The sequence below is a fragment of the Pteropus medius genome, unplaced genomic scaffold (assembly GCF_902729225.1).
Source record: "Pteropus medius unplaced genomic scaffold, Ma_sr-lr_union100, whole genome shotgun sequence".
NCBI classification, from domain to species: domain Eukaryota; kingdom Metazoa; phylum Chordata; class Mammalia; order Chiroptera; family Pteropodidae; genus Pteropus; species Pteropus medius.
Window position 1 is genome coordinate 3,135,050 of NW_024354498.1, and position 25,427 is coordinate 3,160,476.

The 25,427-nt window shown below is 34.1% G+C and overlaps 1 protein-coding gene across 5 annotated transcripts in view; it reads left to right on the forward strand.

Annotated features, from left to right (window-relative positions):
* Positions 1-25,427, forward strand: part of RPS6KA3 (ribosomal protein S6 kinase A3) — a 98,472-nt gene that overhangs the window by 20,438 nt on the left and 52,607 nt on the right. For 2 of the 5 annotated variants that reach the window (XM_039852301.1, XM_039852298.1), the window contains exons 2-3: positions 3,601-3,637; positions 9,254-9,310. In XM_039852301.1, coding sequence (XP_039708235.1) covers positions 9,269-9,310 — 42 coding nt within the window. In that variant the 5' untranslated portion in view covers positions 3,601-3,637; positions 9,254-9,268. Of the gene's footprint in view, positions 1-2,526; positions 2,620-3,536; positions 3,638-9,253; positions 9,311-25,427 lie in introns of all 5 variants that reach the window. The other 3 variants (XM_039852299.1, XM_039852300.1, XM_039852297.1) reach the window with 3 other exon arrangements.

A 25,427-nucleotide genomic window follows, 5' to 3' on the forward strand; every position in this document is an offset into this window, starting at 1 on the left:
TAATTGGGATTAAACAAGGGAATATGTGTAACATGGCTAACACTATACCTTGACAAAAAAATAATAAGCATTGCATAAATGCTAGCTGTTATTACTTATTCCTTGGGCTAGTAGTTATTTAGAAGAATATTAATTTCTGAATGAGTGTTTTATTTCCGTATTCAATTTTTTATCGTAATCAGAAAATATCTGCAATTCTTTTAAGAATTTTGGATTTACTTTGTAGCCTAGAATACAGTCAGTCTTTATAACTTTTCACAGTTATACTTGAAAAGAGCCCATATTTTTTTACATTATAAAATTTAGTAGCTACCTATTCTAATATAAATTATTTCATATGCTTTGTCCTTATTTTGTTCATTATGCTAGTTGATATTAGTGTGCTAAAATTTTTCCTTCCATTTGGTTTCCATTTATTTCGTATTATAGTCCCCAAAATATTTTATGTTTCGTGGCTAGGTTAGTCTGTGATTAAATGTTCAACACTATTTTGCGTTGTTTTTTTTTAATGACTTATTTGAGAAAACACATGCTAATGGTAGAAAATCCGAAAAATAGAGAAACATACACAGAAGGAAATAAACATCTTTACTGTTACTATGAAATATCGTTAAAAGATTTAAATGTGACTACGAGTAAGGGCTTTAGAATCAGATTCGGGTTTGAATTTAGGTTCTGCTTATTACCTTAGACAGGATATTAGACTTTTTCATTTATTCAACAAATATTTATTAAGCATCTACTATGTGCCAGGCATTTTTCTAGGGGCTGAGGACACTGCTTAAAAAGATTAACATATTGATCTTGGCTTAATTTTTTCATTTGTAAATTAGTGATAATATCTTGTAGAGCTGTTAGAAGCATCAGAGATGATGTATAATATTTAGCACTTGCCTGGTGCATGGTAATTGCTCAGTAAATGATAGCAATTATTGCCACTACATATATATTATATATGCTAAGTACTAATTATGTTTTTAGTCCAAATCAAATGACCTTTTAATCGGCTTAAGGTTTTTGCCTCACAGTTTAGTTTTGGCCTTAATATTACAAAAACTTTCTTTTTCTTTGTGCTTTTCTATACTTATGTGTTTGGTTTGGGGTTCTCTGTAAAACAGCAGTGATTGTGTGGGTTTTTTAACCTTTTAAAAAATATAACCTACGACTCTTAAAATTTGTATTATCAAACATTTCAAACACATACCAGAGTAGAGAATAGTATAATGAACCACAATATTCCCATAACCCAGCCTCAAAGATTATCAGTTTATGGCCAATCTTGTTTCATCTGTACACCCCCACCGTCCATGCACACATACTCCCTTTCTTACCCTCTCTGGCTCCACTGGATTATTTTGAAGCTAATTCTAGATGGATCAGTTGAGAAGGAAATATTTACATTTATATTTCTTAAAACAAAGATTTTTTAAAACAATTACCACACCATCATCACTCAAAGACATTCAATAATTATGTAATAGCATCAAATATCCAATATGACCCTTGATTTTAATTAAGTACTTTAAACTTTACATTTCTTACATTATTACTTTTGGAATGATTTCTCTTTAAGTTCTTTATTATTATTATTATTATTATTATTATTTTTATTCTGCCATATGGATTGCTTTGTTTGAGGAAGTTCGAAAATATCGAAGAAAGAATTATGGAGCTGGAAAGACCTGGGTTTGAATCTTGCTTCTGCCATTCACTAATTAACTTTACTGAGCTTTTATTTCCTCATCTGTAAAATAGGGATAATTATATCTACTTCATGTTCTTAGGATTGAATGTGATGCTTGTGTAAAGTAGTATTCACAGTCTTTGCCAATTATTATCTTCTAGTGATTTGGACTGCAATAAATAAAATTTTCAGTTATTGTATGATTTTTTTCAAAATATTGCAAAATTTATGTTTATTAGCTAATTACAAAAATAGTAGTTTTCAAATATCCTTTTAGGAAAGACAGAGAATTCAGAACTTTGTTTCTCCCTTCTTCTACTACTTCTTTTATTTTGAGTCCCCATTAATTTAGCCTGAGGTTACAAACCTTACCTTTAACTTTCTAAAGTTTTATATTATTTATATACTTATATCAACATTTATTCTTCATTATTGACCCTTTCTTTTTTAGTGGGGTTATCTGTTCAGTTATTTCAAGATATTAAGTTGGTGTCAATATACTTCACCAGTTCTTGCCTTCCTTAATATTCTTGAGTTCTTATTTTGATTCTCTTTTAATGGTCTAGGACACACCTTTGAACAATTTATGAAAAAAGATACTACCAGGATGATGAAATTTTTTAAGACTTTACAGATCTAAGAATAATTTCCTGTGACCTTTGTACATAAAAAACTAGGACAAGGTATAAAATCCTTAGATCATAACTTTTCCCTTTCAACTCTCTGTAAATCATTATTTCATTATCTTCTGGCATTTTATTGTTACAGAGGAAAAATCTGAGGTCAATCTGATTTTAGTTCCTTTGAAAATAACCTATTTTTTTCTGCTTGTATGCTTGTAGGATTATATCTTTATCCTTGAAATTTAAAAACATTTGCCAGGACATGTCTTGGTGTTGATGATCTCTGTTGAACCTCTCAGTCTCCAGTCTCAGGTATTTTTTTTCAGAACTGGAAAGTTTTCTTATACTTTTGATTAATTAAACTGCTCTGTTTTTTTTCTTTAGGAACATCTGTTATTCATAGATTATTTCTATGTCTGTCCTTCATAGTTTTTAAATCTTTTCTTTCATCTTTTTTTTTTTCATTTACTCAAGTTTGTCCTCTGTGGCTTGGATTCCGTTTTCTGCGGTGTCAATGCTAATACTTGCTATTCACAATGCAGATTTAATTTTGACTACCGTGTTTTCTTTTCTTTATTCTTATCTCAACATACTCTTGTTTCATAAGCAGAATTCCCCTTAAGGGTACACTCCAAAAAACATGAGGTGGATTCAGGCCTAAAACGTATCTATTTTCTAAGGCCACAACCATTGGACCAGAAGGGGAAAAAAAAGAATAAAAGCTTCTGAAAGGGCCCTCTAAAACTTCAAAATGAAGGTATAACCAGAGGTCATTCCTACCCTAGTCTAGAAAATAGAACAGACTTGAGTACTAGCAGGCCTTTAGTTGCTAGTGGAATAGCAAAGCAGGCAGAAGGGCACCTTAACTAGAAAAATGGATTTTTTTAATACATTGTTTTTTCTCTTTATAAAAATGATATATAATAAATGCCTATACTTTTGAAAATACAGTACAAAGAAGAAAGTCCTATGACCCAGGTAATTACCAATAAGATTTTATATGTTTTGCCAGTTACATGCACACATGTTGGGAGGGGGTACAAAATTGGGGTCATACTGTGTAGTGTTGTATCCTTTTTAATTTAATATATTGCAAGCATATTTTTGCATCATTTTTCTTTGAGGCCCTGATTTTAACCATTGCATAGTATTCCTACATATGAATAGATGTATTATGATTTATTTAACCAGTCTCCTGTTGGTCATTTAGATTGTTTTCTATTTTTCAGTATAATGAGTATGATGAATATCACTGTACATAAGTCTTTATGCACATCTCTGATATTTCCTTAGGATAAATGAGGAGCTGATTCTTAATCCTGTCACATTGGTAAGGATTATATACATTCCTTATTAAGAATATAAAATGCTTGTTTCTTATTGTTTCAATGTGATTGCATAGAAGATTCTTTGGATTCCAAACAATTTGATGATATCTTAACCGAAGTTTGAGAGAGGTCTCTAATGCCTCATCCTCAGTACCTTCATGAAACTCCTATCACATATGCTTTGGGCAGGAAAACCACTGCTGATATCAGGGAGTTTGGAAGGCAAACATACTGGTGGAAACTTGAGAGCGGTAAAAAAAAAAAAAGAAAGGTATCCCTTGCTTGTTCCTACAACCCGGGTCTCCAAATTAATACACTTGAGTCTGGACCCTTTCTTTTCCTACTTACTTCCTCTTATTTCGGGCTGTTCTCTGTGAGGAATTCTTTTCTCCCAATGTCCATATGTGCATTTCATTCCTAGGTAGGAAGATGTCAGTACATGGTATGTCCTAAGTTAAGGGCAGCATTTGAAAAATCACAGATCATTTTTTTTTTAGTCCTAGTACACTTGTACATGATGATCTCTGCTAGACTGAAAGCATTTTTTAAAATTTATATTTCATTCAAAGATATCAAACAGCAGCCTGTAAATGAGCATTGTTGTAACATGCTATTACAACAAAACAATCTGTTTAGAGGGATTGCTTAAAGTGAAACTTTTAAATTAGGAAAATGTTCTTATTTTTAACGTTTCAGAATTTTTCCTTATAATACTTGGGGATACTTTAGAAATCCTGAAGCCCTGGTTCAGAATTACTGATTTGAATCGTTCATCCTCTTTAAACCAGGAAGATGATGTTAAGTGATAGTTTTATACCACATTAGAAGTTATTTTGAAAGCAATTCCTGCTGAAACTCAAGCTAACAATCTCCTTTATCTGATTTGTTCAGATGAGACCCATGTTGTACGTTATCTAATTTTTGACTTTTACACATTTCAGACTAACAGAGTAAAGCATGATTAGCATTTTCTAACCTTTTCCAGTATTTCACATAATATTTGCATATGTACAACCTGCCAAGCTCTACAGTTTTTTGGCTAGAAGGCATTATGGTGGGATGAGAGAGGATAAATACATTTGCCTCTCTTTTAAACTATTCTTTTTTTGTCTGTACTCATTCTTTAGCCACATTGTATAAAAATATACCACACATGTGAATGATCTGTTCTACCCTGCTTGACAGGAAATTGGCTGTAGTAAGTGGTGAAACAGGTTATCTCAACACTCTCCTGTACTTTATTACATTTAGAGGTTAACTGTAGAAATGTAAATGTTATAAGTCAATTGAGGCAAAAGGGGGCACGAGTAAGTAACATTTACTGAGCATCTACTGGCCCTTGGTGGATTCTTTTCATTACAACATCCCTGGGAGATAGATATTATATGCATATTACAAATGAAGAAACTGAGACTCAAACTCTAGCTTACCTAAGGTCAGGTATCTACAGCAATAAGCGACAGACCTGGGTTTTAAACCTGGTGCTAGCCAGATTCAGACCACATGTTTTCTCTGTTTCTTAAAATTAGAGAAATAAGTTTTCTTGCTTAATAGTTACTATTCCTTGAACTTTTGGAACTATAGACATTGAAATATTGAGTCAGACTGATGGTCCACGTAACCTAGTCTCTAGTGAAGCCAGAGGTTTGAAAGAGAAACTTCTTAGCTGCAGGAATAATTTTGTGCTCACTTGTAATAGATAACATCTGAATCTTTGTTTTGTTGAAAAGGTTGTTGAAGTAAAGGTGCTTTTTGGGTAGATTTTTGTAAATCTCCACTGGTATGTAGGATAACATGGGCTTTCATATTTTCCTGCTTTAAAATTAAATTGTTCAAAATTTTAAATTTTTGCTAAACTCAAAGGAAGTAAATAGTTTTGCAAAAACAGCATGAAATACCTTTAGATCGTGTTTCACTTAATTTTTTCTTAGATTGCTTTGTTAGTATATTACCATTAGTTGGGTGAGGAGTTCAGAAAAGTAAATATATTGTAAACTTTATGGATCACATGAAGCTGAAAATAGTGAAGAGGCTGACTGGCAGATTTGCAATCCAATCTATAGAGGATCAGAACTGGAAAAAGATGAAACAAAAATTTAAAATAAGGCTTTATTCATGAGACTATGAATAGGAAACTTAGTTTAATTCACTTATGTGCTGTGGACATTCCAAAAATAATATATCTGTGAACTGCATTGATAAGTTGTTATCCGGGACAAAGGAGGTGACATACCCTTTGCTTTGGTCATATCAAGGTTGGGGTGTTAATTGCATGCAATTCTGTATACTGCCCTTTAAGATGAATTGGGTGCATGCTCAGAAAAGAAGATAGTCTCATCTGTCTGAAAGGAATGTTCAAAGGAACTGGAGCTATCTAGAAAAAGAACAGATTTGGGTGGTTTATAGTCATAGCTGTAGATTTACTTCCTGTGATTCTGCAGATATAGTACAGGCAAGTTAGTCATCACATATTAGGAATCCTCTTAAAGGGAATTTGTGGCTGAAGAAAGTTATTTTATAATAAAGAATTTTATCTAGCAGCCATTGTTTTTCTTGTGATGGTATAGCAGGCTGCCTGCTGAAGTAATACATTCCTGTCCTGATAGTATTCAAATATAGATGAGAATGGAATAGAAAGAACTGAAGCATATGATGTATATTTAGAACAGAAGACTTTCACGATCCCTTACCAATCTTAAACTTTTTTTCGATTCTAAGATCAAAAGGACTTTATGGAGTATTATTTTATTCTTACAAAGCTATCTCACCTTAATAATAGTAGTTTGCATTTGTACAGCTCTTTATCGTTTTTAGAGGCAAGTATCCTTATTTTGAATAGATAAAGTAATAGAGTAGGAGAAACTGAATTGCCCAAAAACATAAAGCTTATAAGTGGCAGACCTAGGACTCTATCCCTAGTCCACCAATTCCAAGTTTAGTGCTGTTTCTACTATACCAGTTTGCCTTAAAAGTAAATTATAAGTTGTGATTCTTGCTTTACATACACTGAAAATTGCGAGGAGCAGATGGTTCTCAAATTATATTCCCGCGGAAAATGTAAGTGTAGCTGAGGTTAGACTATGAATTATAAAAGCCATTGAGCAGATCTGTGGTATAGAGAGAACTCTGTGTACACTTAATGAGAAAATCTAGTTCGGGTTACTAGATGAATGATGGTACCATTTACTAAGATAGCAAATACATGAGAAGTAGCAGATTGGTGAGCCACAGAGGGAGTGATCAAATTGAATTTTGGACATAATTAAAATAGCTAACATAGATTGTTCACTAAGCCAGGCACTGTGCTTAGGGTTTTATATCATTTATCTCATTTAGTCTTAACAACTCTCTGAAGATAAGACTTTGATCTCCACTCCATATGAAGAAACTAAAGCTTACATAGTTTAAATAACTTGTCCAAGGCTTCATAATTAGTGAAAGAAAAGAACTTTGATCTAGGTGTCTGACTCCAAAGGCAGTGTTCTTAAGAGCTAGTTTAAAGTTTGTCTGGAAGATTGGAATAAAAATGATCAGTATTCAGTTGAACAGATAGTTGTGTGGCTTTTAGGAGAAAGATGTACCCTGGAGTTATTTGAGTCCTTGTCATGGAAGTGGACAATACTATAGCCTCTGAATCTGTCTTAGAAAAATAAAGATTTTATACTTGTTTCCCCCTTTTCTGCATTTCGGCACTATTTCTGCGCTTTGTTAATATTGTATAGGCATTCACTAACCTAGGAACATACTCTGAAGTGTTAAAATGAAAGGTGCCCTTTCTATGGGTTAGTAGACCTTTGAGATCCTCTAGGATAGGGGCCATGTTTTACTAACCTTTTGTCTCCAGCTTGGTGCCTAGAACATAGCATGAATGAAATGGAGTAACTGGACAAATGGATGGATAAATAGGAATGGGGAGAGTAGAGAGAGGAGTTCAAATTCAGAGCAGTTGCCTCATGTGGGATATGGGGTAATGGGTGGAATACCTTTTATTTTTCAGCTGATAATGCTCCAGAGATGGGTAGCTTAATTAGATCCTTGTATATTTGTTGAATTAACAAGTGGTCAGGGGCATTTAACTCCCTTTTCCAGTGAGGGAACTAGAGAAGATACTATGTGTTCCTGACTTCTGGTTTGGTTTTGTTTTGTTTTAAATTACACAAATGATACATATTCATTGTAGACATTGTAGACACATTAGAAAATTCAAATAGCAAAATCAAAACAAAATTTTAAGTTGTCTAAAATTCTACCACCCAGTAATAACTACTGTTAACATTTTGGTGTTTATCCTTGCAGAGTTTTTCCCATAGAAATATATACATTGAAACATGTATATATTTATTTAAAATGGGATCATTACAATCCATATTGTTTTGTAAACTGCTTTTTCACTTATTACATGTGACTGTCTTTCCATGTCAATAAATTTACATCTTTATCATCATTTTTAATGACTGCATAATATTGCATAATAGGGATGTACCAAATATATTTAATTAGTTTCCTATTGTTAGGAATTTAGATTTCCGATTTGGAATTCTTTCTGTAAAAAATTATGGCGAGCATCCTTGTATGTACATCTTTGCACACTTGTTCATTGTTTTTAAAAGAAGAAGTGAAATTATGGGACGTTTCAAAGTTTTATGTTTCTTTTTTTTTTTAATGCAGGCTTAGATTGCCTTCCTGAAAGGTTGAGCTGATTTACACTTTCTCCAGCAGTATATATCTTAAGTGCTCTTTTTCCCATACCCATGTTAGCGCTGAGTGTTATTTTTTTTTTTCTGTAAATCATTACCAATTTGAAAGGCAAAGGTATCTTTCAGTTAAATGCATTTCTTTGATTAGTACTAAGGCTGAACTCTTTTTTCCCTTATTGCTCATTTCTGTTGAGGTTCATCGTTTTTTCTTACAGGTTTGTAAAACAAAGCTCTTTATGTATCGAGGGTACCAACCCTTTGTCATATGTTGCTTTTATTTTTTTGCAATCAATTTGTCTTTTAACTTTCTTGTGTCTGGCAGAAGTTTTAAAATTTTGTGGATTCAAATGTCAAATTTTTTTCTTTATGATTTCCACTCTCCTTACCCCATAAGTATTATTCACCTATATTTTCTTCTAATACTTGCATAATTTTATTTTTTTGACATTTAAATGTTTAATCCATCTGGATTCTATTTAGATGTAGAGCTCTAGCTTAATTTTCCCCTGAAATAATTAAGCAGTTGCCCTGATTAATTATTAATGGAGTCGGAATTTAGAATGTGTTCTCCCATAGAAAGTATTGTAAATGATGTTTGGTAAGGTTTAAATAAGACCATTTGTAATGCCTTTAACTATTAAAATAAACTCAAGGACTCACCTGGAAAGGTAATCATCATTTATTATATCATTTCCATGGAAAAATGTTTTTATACTTTAAAATAATCAATTTACATATTAACTGTTGAAGCATAACCTGTTGCAAATTGGCAACTGCATACTTATATGGTGGTTCTGTACTTCATTAGAACCCTTTAGAGGTGAAAACATTCCTATATGATTTTGTTTTGTCTGCTTTCATTTAATTTTAACTGACGTGAGATCTGTTTTGGTAACTTTCTACCTGCTGTGCTTTTCACAGAATGGACAGCAAATTATGGATGAACCTATGGGAGAGGAAGAGATTAATCCACAAACTGTAAGTAAAATATTACATCATAAGGGATAGAGATAAATCAGATACCATAAAATTTAAGTATTCTTATTTTTAAACTGAGCAAAGTAATGATTTTATGTTAGAAACTTGTTGATGCTTTCACATCAGTTTTACAAAAATGCATTGTTGAATATGCCAGTGACATTTTTAAAAACTGATAAGACTGATTTTAAGAGAATGACAAAATGAATCGATTTTATATTGTTGAAAGTTTTTCATTAGTACCTTAAAGCTTTTTTAAAAAGTCAAATTAACCATAGATTTATTAGAGACAAAAAATATAAAGGTCAAACTTTAAAGAAATATTTAATATAGAAAATGAGTGTTCACCACCTCCTCATCTTTTTTTGTTGTTGTTGTTGTTGTTTCCCTAGCCCCTAGACCAGTGTTTGGTACATAATAGACACTCATTAAATATTATATAAATGAATTAATAAATTGTCTCCCCCTGCAAGGTAACCATTGTTAGCAGCTCAGTTATTATTTTCTTTTTGTTCTGTACATAACACAATTATATTGATAGTTACAAAATACATATATTCTATAACTTGTTCTTTTCACTTAATGTCTTGAACATCTTTTATGACAGTACATGTAGATCTACCTCTTTTAAGTGTTTGCTTAGTGTTCTATTTTATGTATGTCCTATACTTAATGTAATTAAGTTTTCCCCCCTATTTATTTTTGTAAACTGTTTCGGTAGGATATTGTTTTTGCATTTGGATCTATGATCTACTTACAATTTTAGTTACCTTCTGTGAAGTAGAAATCTTTTTTTCCAAGTAGCTAACCTGTTGTCCTAATCTCTACTTATTGAGTAAACAAAACCCACTCATTTGAGATCCTTCTTTTATCATATATAAAATTGTCATATGCCCGTTGTATTAGTTTCTTAGGGCTGCCCTACCTGTACCACCAACTGGGTGGCTTAAAACAACTAATTTATTCTCTCACAGTCCAGAAAACTAGAAATTTGAAATTAAGGAGTTGACAGCCGTGCTCTCCCTGAAGGCTCTGGGATAGGATCCTTCCTTGCTTCTTCCAGCTGTTTGTGGGGCAGTCCTTGGTATTCCTTGGCTTGTAGACACATCACTCCAATCTCTACCTCTGTTGTCACATGGCATTCTCCCTGTGTGTCTCTGTGTCCATATTTTCCTCTTATAAAGACTCCAGTCATTGTATTAGGGCCTACCTTACTTCAGTAGGACCTCATCCTAACATTATTACATCTGCAAAGGCCCTATTTTCAAATAAGATCACATTCATAGGTATCAGGGATTAGAACTTGAACATACTTTTTTAACATTTTTTCAAATTTATTTTTCAATTATAATTGAATACAATGTTATATTAGTTTCAGGTGTACAACATAGTAATTAGACATTTATATACCTTACAAAGTGATCGCTCCAATAAGTCTAGTATCCATCTGACACATGTAAAGTACAGCATAGGAAATATTGAACATATCTTTTTGGAGGACACGATTCAACCCACAAAACTCCTGAATGTTTTGACTTTACATATATTTTCAATTATATACTTTTAAATAAATAATTATGTTTTTTATATGTGGCAAGGCAAGCTCTTTTACCTTTTTACTTTTCAAAGTTGTAGTATTATATATCTTCCAGATGAACTGTATAACCAATTTATCAAATACTCCTGAAAAACTAATTGGGATTTTTATTAGAATTGCATTAAATTTAGAGATTAACTTGAAAAAATTATTTTAATAATATTGAGTCTTCACATTCAAGAACATTATTTCTTCTGATATTCTTTTATATCCTTTATCAAAATTTTATGGTTTCTTATATAGTTTTGTATATTTCTTATTAAGGTAATTCATGGATATTTTGTAGTTTTATGTTGTGAGAGGGATTCTTTTTCTGCTATGGTTATTGCTAGTATATAAAAAAAATTGTATGTTTCTATATACTTTTTAACATCTTGGGAAAATTAATATTTTAGAAACCAAACAAGTTGTTAAGAACATTATATTAGTTTTGGAAGAGTGAGATTATTGCACTCTTCTTCTTAAAACTCTTCAATAGTTTTGTGCATCCCTTTTTAAATTTTTCCCTCAAATAAAATCCAAACTCTGCAATGTTACCTACCAGGCCCTGCATAGTAAGACCTTTGCACACTTCCCCATATCCTCTCCAGCCAAACACCTACTACCCTCTACTAAAAATCCAATCACTCAAATATATTAGGTTCTCTTTTGCTCCTGGGCCTTCATAGGTGATATTCCCTCTCCCAGAATTCTTTTCCCTTACCACCCCCAAATAATTAATTCCTGATCATCCTTCAGGTCCAAGTTTTGATATCGCTTCAGCCGAGATGTTGTCCCGATAAAACTATCACTTCCATTTCCACCTTGAATTAAATGTTTTTCCTTTGTGCTACCACAGCAGCCTGTGCATGCTCTAAATGGCAACAGTGTACTAGATTCCATTGCTTATTTATTTGTTTATATTCCCAACTAAACTGTGAGCTGCATGAGGCAGCGACCATGTCTGACTTATTCCTTGTTTTATGTCCAGCACTCCAGTAAGTGCTCGTTACTTAAATGAATGCATAAATTAAGTTTGGGCTAGCACAGAGACCTGAGCATGGGGCTTAGTGCCCAAGGCTGCCTTCAGATTTGGTCTAGATTTCTGTACATTCCAAACCACTTGAGTCATTTTACTTCATTAGTCTATAGTATGTTTTTATTGGCATTTAAGCAAGTATAAAAACAATCAACAAGTGTTAATATTGATTTTTCTGCTACCAGCTACCTTTTTTCTTTATGTAGTGATTCCTTTAGAAGGAAAACCTTCAAATTTTTTATTCTCTCTAGTCTAAAATCAAAGCATTTTCCATTGTGATATTATATGGCTCACACTTTCCCTCAGAGCGCTCACAACATTAGTAACATTTACATCTCAAAGAAAACTGCATTCTAGAGATAGGTTGAATAGGTGCAGGACAAAGATATTACCAGCAATGTAGGTAAACTTGTTGAGTAGATCATTCCAGATTATAGGAATTAGATTTAAATATAAAATAAAGATCTAATATTTACTATTTCTTTAATGGTATTAAATCCAAAAGATTGTCAAAATAATATGTTAGCCTTATACTTTAAAATTGTATTTGCCTTTAATGTACAGTAAAAGTTTTCATTTTATTATTTTAAATAGTGAAAGTTAAGATATGGCGTTAGTTATGTTTGATGCATAACAAATTACCCCAAATTTAGTGGCTTAAAATAATGTACACTTATTATCTCACAGTTTCTGTGGGCCAGGAATCTGTGCACAGCTTAACTGGTTTTATGGATCAAGGTCTCTCACAGACTGCAATCATGGAGTTGGCCAGAGGTAGAGTCTCATCTGAACTTTGGCTGGAGAAGGATCTGCTTCCAAGCTCACATGTTTGTTGGCCCAGATTCCTGGCCCATAGGAACTACGAGATGATAATTGTATGTATGGAGCTTGTCAACTGGTAGGCTTTCTTGTAGGTTGATTGGCCCTTTTTCCATGGGCTAGAATGCAAAGTGTAATGATTAGCCAGTTTTGACCATGACAAAACCGTAGAATAAATGGAGAATAACAAGAGAGAAGAAACCTGGGTTTCTTATTGACCTAATGAAATAACAACACTGCTTCATAACCTACCCTCTTACCTGTGGACTGCTCTGCGAGAGATAAATAGGCACTTATCTTGTTTGAGCCATTGCATTTTGAGGATTTTTTGTTAAGGCAGCTTAGTCTGTACTCTGACTACATCTAATCATTCATTAACAAAGTAGTTAATGAATATCTGTTAGGTGCCAAGAACTCTGTTAGGTTGTTGGAAACACAAAAGCATGTAAGGGAATCTTGCAGTTTTAAAATGGCAAAATAAAGCTGTTTTTGTCCTCTTCTCCTCTAGGAAAGTGTCACCCAAAACAGTAAGGAGACTAAGAAACAAATGTGGTCTTTGAAATTAGACTTCTGTAATTTGAACCACAATATATAAATATGAAAAGCGGATAAAAGAGTCATAACAAGAGGAAGTTATAGGACATAAATGCTTTTAGAGGAGTATATCAGCAGGAAGTAGGCCTTATTCATGGCCCCCATAGCCCCAGAAGAGCTCAAGAATGAGGTCACCAGGTACTATGGAAAGTGGAAATATGGCATGGGGCTGAAAACAGAGATTGGTCACATTGGTCTATATTAAAGAGCCTTCACTCTCTCCTCTCTCCTACCCCTGGAAGAGACGGAAGGTATCTCATGGAGAACAGGGAACCAGAGAGGCTCCACACTTGCAGAGCTGTAGGCATAGTAAGAAGTGGGGTGAGCCACTGGGCTGGAAATAGGGAGATCAAGTGAAAGCCTACTAGTGAATGGTGGAGCTGCCCCTATGATATCTCTTGAACATGTCTCCTGGTTTCTGTTTGCAGTAGGGCCATTTTATTCTGGCTGGATTTTTCTCTTTTTTGAACTTCATCTCTTCCTCTTTCCCCTTTATCCTTTGCCCTGCAGTCTGCCTCCTTCCCATATTCTACATCTGCTTCCATCTTCTGCAATTTTAATGCTGTTTTCCTTTTCCTTGGCTTTCTAAAGGCTCGATCCTTTCTTGTCTTTACACACCTGAAATAAAAACTTTTATTTCTTCCATGTATCTCATAAAACACAAGAAAATTTAATTAAATTGGTTCATACCAGAATATACCAGTCACCACCTTCCCCCATCTTCCTCCCCTAGGAACATTTGCATATTAATCCATATTTATGTATAATTAGCTGAATTTCTCGTCAGTTAACTTTCTCCAGCCAGTGTCTTGTTCTCCCTTCCCTGCTGGAGAGACTTATTTTTAGCCTTTATTTTAATGGGGCTGGGGAGAAAGACTGTCTTCATAGCAGAAGGCAGAGTGCTGTATAGCACCTCAAGCCAGTATATCTTCCTGGACTCCAGAATTGTCCATTCTTTGTCAGCTGGCCAGAGAACTCCGTGCTCTACATGATCCGTGCTGAAGAAATAGGGAGTCTTGACTGTTAATTCTCCATAGTCATCCAAGAATCATTAAAGAGTTTCTTGCTTAGTAGGGAAATAATTCTCTTTATAGCTCTTGTAGTACCAGGTGAAGATTGTTCTGAGGCTTGAGAATTAAAGGAGATAAATAAGTACCTAGCACAAAGTAAGAGCCCTGTGAGTGTTAATTTTCCTCTTACTTCCAGAGGCTGGTCCTGCTCTCTCAGACTATTCACAAGGGATAAAGCAGACTCTGTAGAAACTAGGGGAGAATCCAGTAATTTTGTGGCTGACAATAGCCCTGGCCACAGACAAAATTGTGAAATGATTTGACTTTCTCTTAACTTGGTCCTTTGACTCTTCTGTTCCCTTTAACCATTTATTTCTAATAACCATGCATACATTAATTGCTCATAACATCAACTTTGTAAACATTATATTACTATAGTCCTAAACATTATATTTATCAACTCAGTCTTTGTAGCTCTTGTATCATAGTCACATGCATGATAGTCAAGAATTAGAGAAAGTTTATTAAAAGTAATGATAAAAAATGGTTTAAAAAGATAAAGTGAAGATAGATCGTAGACGGCCGTAAATGCTGGGTTAAAGAACAGCACCCCTATGGAAGACACAGGCACCAGCAGTGCTCTCTTCTTTTCATATCTCCTAAAGTCATGATGGGCCTTTAGCAGTGGTTTCTTCTAACTTCTGTGCATGCCATTATTCCAGTTACTGTTCATATAGTAACCCTAAGGCTGCAGTAATATGTATGATGGCCTTCACAGTATCCAGGGAATTTCACCAATTCCCAGTTGTCCACTGGTTTCCTCCATTTTTGTGAAACTTGCATTTGAAGATCCAAAGTGATACTCATAGTCATGAGTCCAGCACACACCTATACACCTCTTACTGTCATCATAGGTCAAACACTAAATTAACTACAGAAAGAGAAGCACTAGCAGAGTTGACAGTCAATAGTGAAGAACCCACTAAACACAGGAAAGTACAGTAGAGTGCTCATTGGCAGAGAACAGCTGACTGGTACATTTATGACACTTATTGACTAATTGTGTAAAGTATTGTCTGTTCTAGCTCTCATTGGCTGAGAGTATCTTTTAGAACTCAGAGTATGGGAAAAATATACTCTAGTAGATTTAAGTATATACGACTAGGGAAAATATTTCTGAGATAAATAGCATTGTAATTAGCACTGCATATTAGTACTAAATGGAATATGTGTATAATAGGCAAAATTTCCAAGTGTGTAAGGTTTTCTTGTGCTACATTTTTTTGCTCTTTCAGGGTTATTTTTTTTTTCTTTCCTAGTGTCCCTTTCCCCTACACCTAATTGCTTTTTAAAAAACTAAAAACCCCTTTTTGTATCATGGCTCGCCTAACTCATATGGTGCCTCTGATCCAAAATTGCTTTCCTCTGCTCTAGTCTGTTCATCACAATACCTATTTTTTCAGTTTAAGTGATCTTATCCATAATTGGAAAGAGATCAAACTGATTTACATTCTGTTCAAGTATGAATATTTTACTGAGTCAACCTGAAATACTGGCATATTGAAAGTTGTAGCCCCTTTACCTAAATGAGTCTTTTAATTTAAACCATGTTAGACAAACATGACTAAGTAAAAAGAACTCTATGCTAAGCAGGAAAAATGTGTGGATAGGAAGATGAGCAATACCACCTAGGGTGTATTGCTGCTTACTGCAAGATTCTACCTGGGACATTGGTGCTGCTGTCCCCTCGCCCTTTCTCTATATTCATGGGAGATATTGCAAATGGAGCATAGCATGCTTTCCATTGAGACAAGGCCTTAGAAGCAATCCCTCTCGGTGCTATTTGGTTCAAGTTGATCATGAAACTTATTTCTCATCTCTGATTTAAAAACCTTAGAACCTTAGTACTTTATAATATTATCTGCTGATGGATGTGTGCTAGAGAATAATTCTCCAGTACTTAAATGGAAACCATTTAGTGTCTGAAAAATTGAATGAGCCATATAAAAAAATGTATCCAAAGGAATTGGTTAAGAACATGTTAATTTTAAGTTTTTGTCATAGAGGTTAATTTTTCTCCAGCAGGATTCAGCCATCATGGAGTCATGAAGATGGTTGATAATTGGATTTGACCAGGGTTTGACCAGGGTTTGGGTTTTGCCAAATAAATGTATGGTGTAGAACAGTGTTCTGGAACAATGCTGAGCTGTCTTCCTTCAAGGTTTTATCAAAAGGTATAGCACCTTCTGGTTTCTGACCTAAGTCAGCCACTGGCCATACATATAACACGCTCCTTTCCCAGGTAGAATTGCCTGGTTATACTCCTACCAACATCACAGCCATTCTGTCTTCCAAACTGTGAACTTGGGCAGCACATTCCTTAACTTCTCCCTAAGCCTCAGTTTCTTCATGTGCAGTATGGGTAATAGTAGTTACCTCATTGTAGTGAGAATTAACTGAAATAAGTAAAGCACAGTGCTTAGAACATAGTAGTATCTTAAATGATATTGTTAGAATTTACTTGAAAGAAAATATATTAATAAATGAGAATTCAAATAAAGAAATGAAGGTCTCAGTGAAAGAAGCTAGAAAAAGAACTATAAAGTAGATCTATAAAAAGCAAGAGGAAGGAATTAAATATAAATTCCAAAATAGGTGAATTAGAAAACAGGAAAAAAAAACTCAATGTACAGCATTAGGAAAGCAAAACAGGATATAACCACAGATAGGAAGGAGATTAAAACATCATAACAACTAAAGTATTTACAGATGAAATGATATAATGTCTGGGATTTGCTTCAAAATAATTAAGTATGGGAGTGGGGGGAAGTGTGTTGCAAGATTGGCCATGAGTTGATAATTGTTAAAGCTGAGTGCTGGATACATAAGTGTTTGCTATACTGTTCTGTCTACTTTTAGGTATGCTTGAAATTTTTCTTAAGTTTAAAAAATATAATAGAATACTAAGTGTAGCTCTATACTAATATGAAAGTTTTGCTGAAATATGTGGTTTTCTAGGAAAGTCTAAATGATATCATTTAGGAAGGGATAGAAAAACTGAGTAGACCAATAGCAAGGGAAAATTTAAGTTAGTAAAGAACGAGTACCACCACATTCTCCCCGCCCCTGCTCCCCCACCACTCCTGCAATTCCAGTGCTAGGCCGAGTGATTTGGCAGGAGAAATCTTTGAAACTGTCAAGAAATAGATCATTCCTGTGGTCTTTAAATTGTTCCAAAGCATAGAGAAAATTTTCATTGCCTTCTGGTTTGTTTTATAAAGTTAGCATAGCCCTGAAAATGAAAGTTAACATAGGAAAGGAAACTATGCTAAAACCTAATTTATGAATATAGATGCAAAAATCCTTAAAAATTTACAAATCTAATATAGACTTTTATTAAAACAAATTTTTTCTCAGAAATACAAGCATATTAAGACATCTATTGATCTAAGTTATCAAAGCAGTAGGTCAAAAGAGAAACACTAAGTGACCATATTAATAGATAATAAAAAGGCATTTTATAAAAATTGAATATTCATTCCACTTCTAGTAAAAAGGAAATAGTCTGACTTTAACGTGACCAAACGTGCCTAAAACCTAATATTGGCATCATATATGAATGATTTAGTAAGTATATTCCCAAGTCAGGATCAGGGTAGCATTTGTTAGTGCTTGCTTTATGTTCTATGGATTATGAGAAATTTGGGTTTTGTTCTGGGATGGGAAGACATTGAAGAATTTGAGATAGGAGCGCGTCCCGTCTGATTTCTATTTTTAGATTCTGGCTGCCATGAAGAGAAAGGATTGCACAGGGAAGATGGGAAAGCAAGAAAACCAGTTAGATGGCACTAGATGATGAGAGTTTGTACTGAGAGTAGCAGAGGAACTAGAAATAGACAGATTTGGGGTATATATTTCAGAGATGAAATGAGTAGAATTTGTTGATGGATTAAATATGAAGGGAAGAAAATTAGATAAGAAAGGAAAGCCAAAAAGGACTTAAGGTTCTTGGGATTGGTAAAGATGCCATTGCCTAAAATTGGGAAAATTAGCTTCCCGTTACACTTGAAATAAAATCCAGATCCAAACTTCTTAATAATCGATAAGGCCCTAGTTAATATGGCCCCAAACTACCTCCCCATCTCCTCTTTCTTCAGTGTTCACCACGTTCTAGCAGCAACCTAGGTCTTTCCTTTGTGTGTTGAATCCATTAAGCTGATTCCTATCTCAGTTCTTTTGCATCTGCTGCTCTTTCTGTTTGAGGGCTCTAGACCTTGAGTCAGCAAACTCTGTCTATAAAGGGTTAGGTAGTAAATATTTTACTGGCTTCGTGAGCCATATGGTCTCTGTAGCAACTATTCAAGTCAGCAGAGTAGCCATTGTAGGGTAAAAACAGCAGGAGCTCATATGTAAACAGAGACTGGCATGACCAAATTTGGCCCTGGCCTCGCCTGGCTGTAGTTTGCCCCTGCCTGAGGTCTTGATGTGGTTTCCTCATTATTTAGGTTCTTCCTGGAGGACGGCTTGGCATATAAGTTAGGATCAAAAAACTTTAAAATGTTGCAAACTGTGCTTCTAGAAGTGTGATTTCACTTTTAGAAATTATGTCTAAATGATTGTTGGTATGCACAGAGGATGGAAACATCTCAGTGGTATAGAAGATCAAATACCCAACAGTAAGGGATTTGTATAGTAGAATCCTCTGCAGTTATTAATAATGCATTGAAAGTTATTTAATAATAGAGAACAGGGGTCAGCAAACTAAACCTGAAGCCTGCCGCCTGTTTTTGTAAATGAAGTTTTATTGGAACACTACCTCACTCATTCCTTTTCCCACTGCAGTGGCAGAGTTGACAGAGACCATATGGCCTACAAAGCCAAAAACATTTACTGTCTGGCCCTTTACAGAAAAAAAAAATGATAATATGTATAGTATGGTCCAAGTGTGTGCATGTGTACAGAAAAAGACTGGAAAGAAATGCACCAAGATAGTGATTTTTTTCTCTTTTGTTTTTCTCCCTTTTATTTCTCTTTATTGTTTTTCTATAATGGACGTGCATAATTTTTATGATAAAAATTACTTTTTAAATAAGGTAAATGATGAAACCATTAAGATACACAAATGAAGAAAAACTAGCTGAAAATTTTATAAGACAGATTAAAAGAAAGTCAAGAGTTAGAGGCAGGAAAAGTATACATAATATCTAGTTTCATATGCATAACCCCACAAGTAATGTCTATTTCAGATTTTGGCATATGATACAATTATTCAGGCAGCCATTATTTGAGTTGCTACTATGTGCTATTTGCTGCGAGGATACAAAGATAAGTATGGCGCCTGTTCTGAAGATTAATCTGGTAGGAGCAGTGGGATGTGCTTAAACAGTAATAAATGTCATAAACAGTGTATCTAAGGGCCTTAAGAGCTTTCATTCTGTTTAAGCGATATCTAAACACCCAAATAAAGCAATTGCTCAGTCGTGAGTTATAGCATGATTATAAGGGATTCCAGTCACGTGAGCTAGTCTTTTAACTTTGTTTATGGTACCTTTTGGTATGGAGAAGTTTTCGAATTTTATAATAAATTCTCTATCAATATTTTCTTTATGACTTCTGCGTTTTCCAAACAGGTAGCCAAATGTCCTTACATTTCTCTCAGATGTAAAGTGTTACATTCTTTTCTGACGCTCTGTTTATCTTTTATACAGCAGTACCACGCTGTTTTAATTAAGATATTATTTCATCTCAGGGAGACTTATTTCAAATTTTGATATCCAAAATATTGTTTCATTTTCTTAGTGCTAATATTAAAAAGCACAGTGCACAGCAAAATGTGACTTATTAACCTGAGCATCAATAGTCATTAAAGCCAGTTTAAACTAATCCTTTAAATTAAAAAAAGGTTATTTGGTCACTCCCGTTCTTATGTGTTACTTAAATAAAATTGATGACTGCTCTATACAGAGACACTCCTATTTTGTTTTGTACATCTTAATCTATGGTACAGTAACCATGTTTGCTTCTTCGTGATAGTCTTAAGAGGTACTTCACATTCAGGCTGCAGTTCTGGTTAGATGGTTGTCCTAGCCTTACTGCCCTTTTGCAACCTTGTAAGGAGCCTTAAGTAATTCCTTTTGGGAGAAGGGAGAGTTCTTGTTCTGATGGGAAACTTTCTAAGTGCTTTCCTTGCTAAAAAATTTAGGTATGCATTTGTAATGAAGAGAAGTGCACCATTTCCCAGGCAGAATTCTGAGTTTTGTTTTGGGTATTTATTTGGGTCCCAGTTGATTCTAATGTATTTGGTTACATAGGAGAATTTTTAAATTGAGCAATTTTTTTTTAATTCTCCAATTTCCATTAGGTCATTTATAGAACATTATAAAAATTTGATATAGCAGGAACATTTATAGAATATTGCCATAAAAATTTGATATAGCAGGAAGAGCCCTAGCCTTTCATACGGTACCTGTAGCACCTAATGAGCACTCTAATGTTTGCTCAATAATAGAGTGCTAACTGCGCTCCCAGTATAGATAGCTCCATCATCAAACATGCGCCTACCTGACCGTAGTTCCTTCCTCTAGAAAGCCTGCTAATCATTCCTGGTGTTTGTAGAGGCTCTTCAGGTTTTGAAAATTTAGTGATTTTGTTAAATTCATATTGGCATTGTAGATTAACGTTATGAGGTTTTTGTCGGTTCCACGTAGATTAAATGTATGTTAAGCACCACATTTTCCCACAGCTCTCAATGCTTCTGTCCTTTGGTTTTGTTTAAATGCCAGTGTATCGGTTATCATGTTCTGAATATTGGCATACTTTAAAAAATATTAAAATATTTTCCAAAGCAAAAATACCTTAGAAGAACTTCTAGAAGCTGTTAGAGAATGAAATGGATGGAGTAAGGGATTGTCTGGTAGCTTGACCCCTCCTTCTTCTTTGGGTTGGCTTCTTCAGTAAGTGTTCCTTTTGCTCACTAATATCCCAGGGATTGAACTTTTTTTTTAATTTAGATTTTTATCAACTAGAAATGAGAGTTTTAGCTATGGGCCTTGAAGTCTTTAACCTAGTTGATAATTGATGTTCATAACCAATGTGAATTTAAATATAATTTACTCTTAAGACAGGAAGAATTTGTCTTTACATTACAATCGGAAAGTTTCTTTCGCATGTGGTCATTTTCTTCCCATCGTTATGAAACTCTTTCTCATTGACAGGGAACACCCATGACATGTCTATATATAAACTTAAAATAGTCTTGAGACTGTATCCTTTTGAGTGTGTGTATAAATAAACACTACAAAGGGTAAAATTTGACATGTACATCAATGACTTATTATTTTAATAGTGCTGACTAGTTTCAGTTGCTTCTAAAGAATCATATAGTTAAGAAATACTGGCATTTCTCAGGATTCTGAAATAAAGTAATGTTCACTGTTTGTGAAAATTCACGGGATTGCTGGGAACCAGGAGTAAAGAACTTTTCAACAGGATTTTGCTATCAGCAAATCTGTTTTTGGCTTCCTGTTCTGGCCTCCCTACCTATCAGCTACATGAGTGCCCTCGCCATTTGTTCCTCCTTTCTTTTACCACAGGAAAATTGTCAGGCCTCTTTTTCTAGCATTTCAGGACCCGCCTGACAGGAAATTTTCTAATTGCCGGAACAGCTGGTAGGAGAAAACTTTGCAGGGGCTTGGCCTTCTCTCTCTAACTTAAGTTTTACGGTCAGAAATTCTTTTATCACCATCATGGTTTCGTAGCCATGTTTAAATTTTTGTCTTTTCGTGTTCGCTCTATACAGGTAAGCTTTGTTCACCTTCTTTAAAAACTAAAATGTTTTAGTTGGAGCTAAGTATAATTAATTAAACACTTATTTCATTTTATATGTTCTTTTAAGACGCTTTTCAAAATTCATAACCAATGTTTATAGAACTTTTAAAGGCTAATATTTCTGTTTTAAAAGTAAGCCATTTATGTGTATACATTTCAAGTCTGTATGTTTTGTAAACTTATTTTTACATTGGCTTTCTAGCACTAGAGTAATTTTTAGCTAGTGTTCGTAAACTTTTACAGAAAACGGATGACTGTAACTCTCAGTATTAAACCAGGCATGAACAAAATTGTGAATTTAGTAATACTTAGGAGATTACTGTAATATCAGCAATATTTTGATGAGTAGAAGAATGTATTTTAAATAGTCAAGGACTTAAAATTAGTCTTGTTGAATTGGTTCCTTTAAAAATCTGAAGTTTTTATTCAACTATTTAAGTAACTTTAAGCAAGTAATTTTATCTAACTTAGAATAGGCACAGTTTTCAAAGCATTACTTTGTTAAAATGTACTTAGTGAATGATAATTTGCACTATATTTAATCTTAAATCTTGCCAAAAATCAACTTGATATTTTGCTGTGCGGATTGTGCTATCCTGCTGCTCTTTAAAGAGAATTAAATTTGTTGATTGGGATTCTCACTTGGGAGCAAATTGTGCTCTTCACGGCAGTGACTGAGAACGTTAGTCTGGCGAACCAGCAATGCTGTTTTCTCAAGCATAGATACAAGAAGCTGGCTTACTCTCCTTAAGTATTTAGTTAAATGAAAAATGCTGAGCAAAATTTATCATCCATTAGTAAATCAAATAAATTGGATTTGGTTGAATTGTAATCTAGAATAAATTAAAGTATGGTTTTTCACCATGACTTCAATAACCTGCCTAATTATGTGTCACAGCCAAATAATTTTTGTATATCTTGATCATCTAAAAAAAATCTTTTTAAAATAAAAAACTGTATATTACAGAACTATAGGTATCAATGTAGAAGGTGATACTTTAATTTTGAATTACATTTAAGAGGTAAATAAAGTATACATTTTTCACTTGTATGGTCTTTTTATGTTAGGCCAAAAATGGTTACATATCCATGGTTAGAAAATGCTTATTTACTGGCTTTTACCAAGGAACATTTAAATGTTTTACTTCAAGCTTTAACAATATTTCGGACATTCAAAACAATTTAGAAAATACAAATGCCTTAAGAACACACTTCCTGACTCAAGGGAGGGGAGGAAAAAGGAAATTATGTATACAAGGCAGGGCTTAATGCCAAATGTTGAATCATTCTTTAAAATCAATTAATATCACCCAGTTTTCTTAATGTTAGCATGTTACAACATTAGATTTTCTGTAACTCAAATAGATAGCATTGATTTTAGTTCCGTTTCTTTAATCCTTTTTACATTTTAAAAACAAAATTCTATTTTTTAACTCTCAACTTGAAAAGGAAACATTAAGTTAATTTTTTTCCCATTAAAAGGTGAACCTTAAAAACCACTTAGAAGGGAACCTGCAGACCTTTTATTGGTCCTGGGAAACAAATGAGGTGGCTTTTTGTGTGATTGAAGGAACACCAAAAGATCCACCTGTCCATGAATTTTCTTCTGCTATTTTTCTGTGCTGTCTAAAATGACACTTTACAGAATTCCTAAAATCATACATGTTTTAACTGAACTGATTTTGTTTTATCTATCAGGGGTCATAGCTCAACAGATATTTATCCTGTAATAACATATTTTAAACCCTAGCTCAGTTCCTAGAGGGCAGATACTCTATTTTAGTATCTCTTAACACCTAACATAGTACCTGGCCCATAATATGAATTGCCTTCTAATGAAAAAGAATGGGCCTAAGATACTATGTCAAAGATCAGAAACATTTTTATTAGGACCAGGCAATCGGGAAGAAGCAAAAGCATGAGAGCCACCTGAGTTTTAGTCCATCTTGGACCTGTTCTCTTTCTCTCTTTTGCACGCACTCTGATCCAAACACTGGTCTCCCTGTGTGTTCCCACACTAGCCTTTGCACTGGCTTGTCCCTTTGCCTGGAACATTCTTCCCCCGGGTTATTGACTCCCTTGCTTCTTTCAGGGTCTTTGTTCAAATAGCACCGTTTCAATAAAGCCTGCCCTGATACTTTTATTCAAAATTGTAAGCCTTCCTTCTGTCCCTGCACTCCTGATCCCTGTTACCCAACTTAATATCTTTTTTTTTCCATAGTATTTATCATGTTCTAACATGAATTAGTAGTGGTAGTAGTAGTATCTCCCTCAAACAGCAGAGATTTTCATCAGTTTCATTTAGTGTATATTTCAGGCACCTAGAAGAATGCTTGGCATGTATTAGGTGCTCAATAAATAAATGTTTAACTGGATGAATGAATGAATTCCAATACACAGCTTGAGGGTATTGAACACTCAGGCTTGAGGTGGCAAATATCTGAAAGTGATGGGAGTATAGATGAATGATATGTGGTCGTGATATAGATCAGCTGCCAGCCTCACAATTTTGCCTACAACTAGACCTTTACTTACCAAATAAACATAAATATATGTAATTTAGTATAATTTTTAAAAAACACAAAGTAAGTTCTTTGTGATAATGAATGGGCAGGTATCCATGTATCATTTAAAACACAGTTGTGCCAGAGAATATAAAAATGTGGGAGCCTTACAGAGTAATTACGATGGCTATAACTTATATCTGTGTTCCACTTCATTGACAGAATTCTTCTTCTCTAAAATTATAGTTGCTTCACCATGTATTTATAGGCAATAATACAATTTTACAAACTGTCAAACTGTAGTTCTGTGTTTTCATGTGACAGATTTATTTCAGTAACAGGTAATTTCATGACATAAGATATATTTGTCATAAGCAAATGTCAGTCTGTCCTTAGTTTATCAACGCCTTCGGAAATTTGATATTCCTCTCTGCAGCCATCTCATTGGATTCCAGATTTGAGCATCACATCGTTGCTTTCCTATCTGTTGTCCAAGATTGCCCAAGCATTATTAGTACAACCTAGTTGAACCTCAAATTCACGTCTAAAATACTCATGGTCCCATAACTTGGAAAAATTAGTGACATTGAGCACAATCTGGGCATTAAGGGACCAAGATATTTTGCCTATTATGCTACTATGACTTTACATATACATAAAAGTAGATAGAAAATAGTTTGCTGATGTAATTAGTAAAAATCAAACTTAGAAGGAACAGAAAAATATTGGGGATAAAACAGTGGCAAAT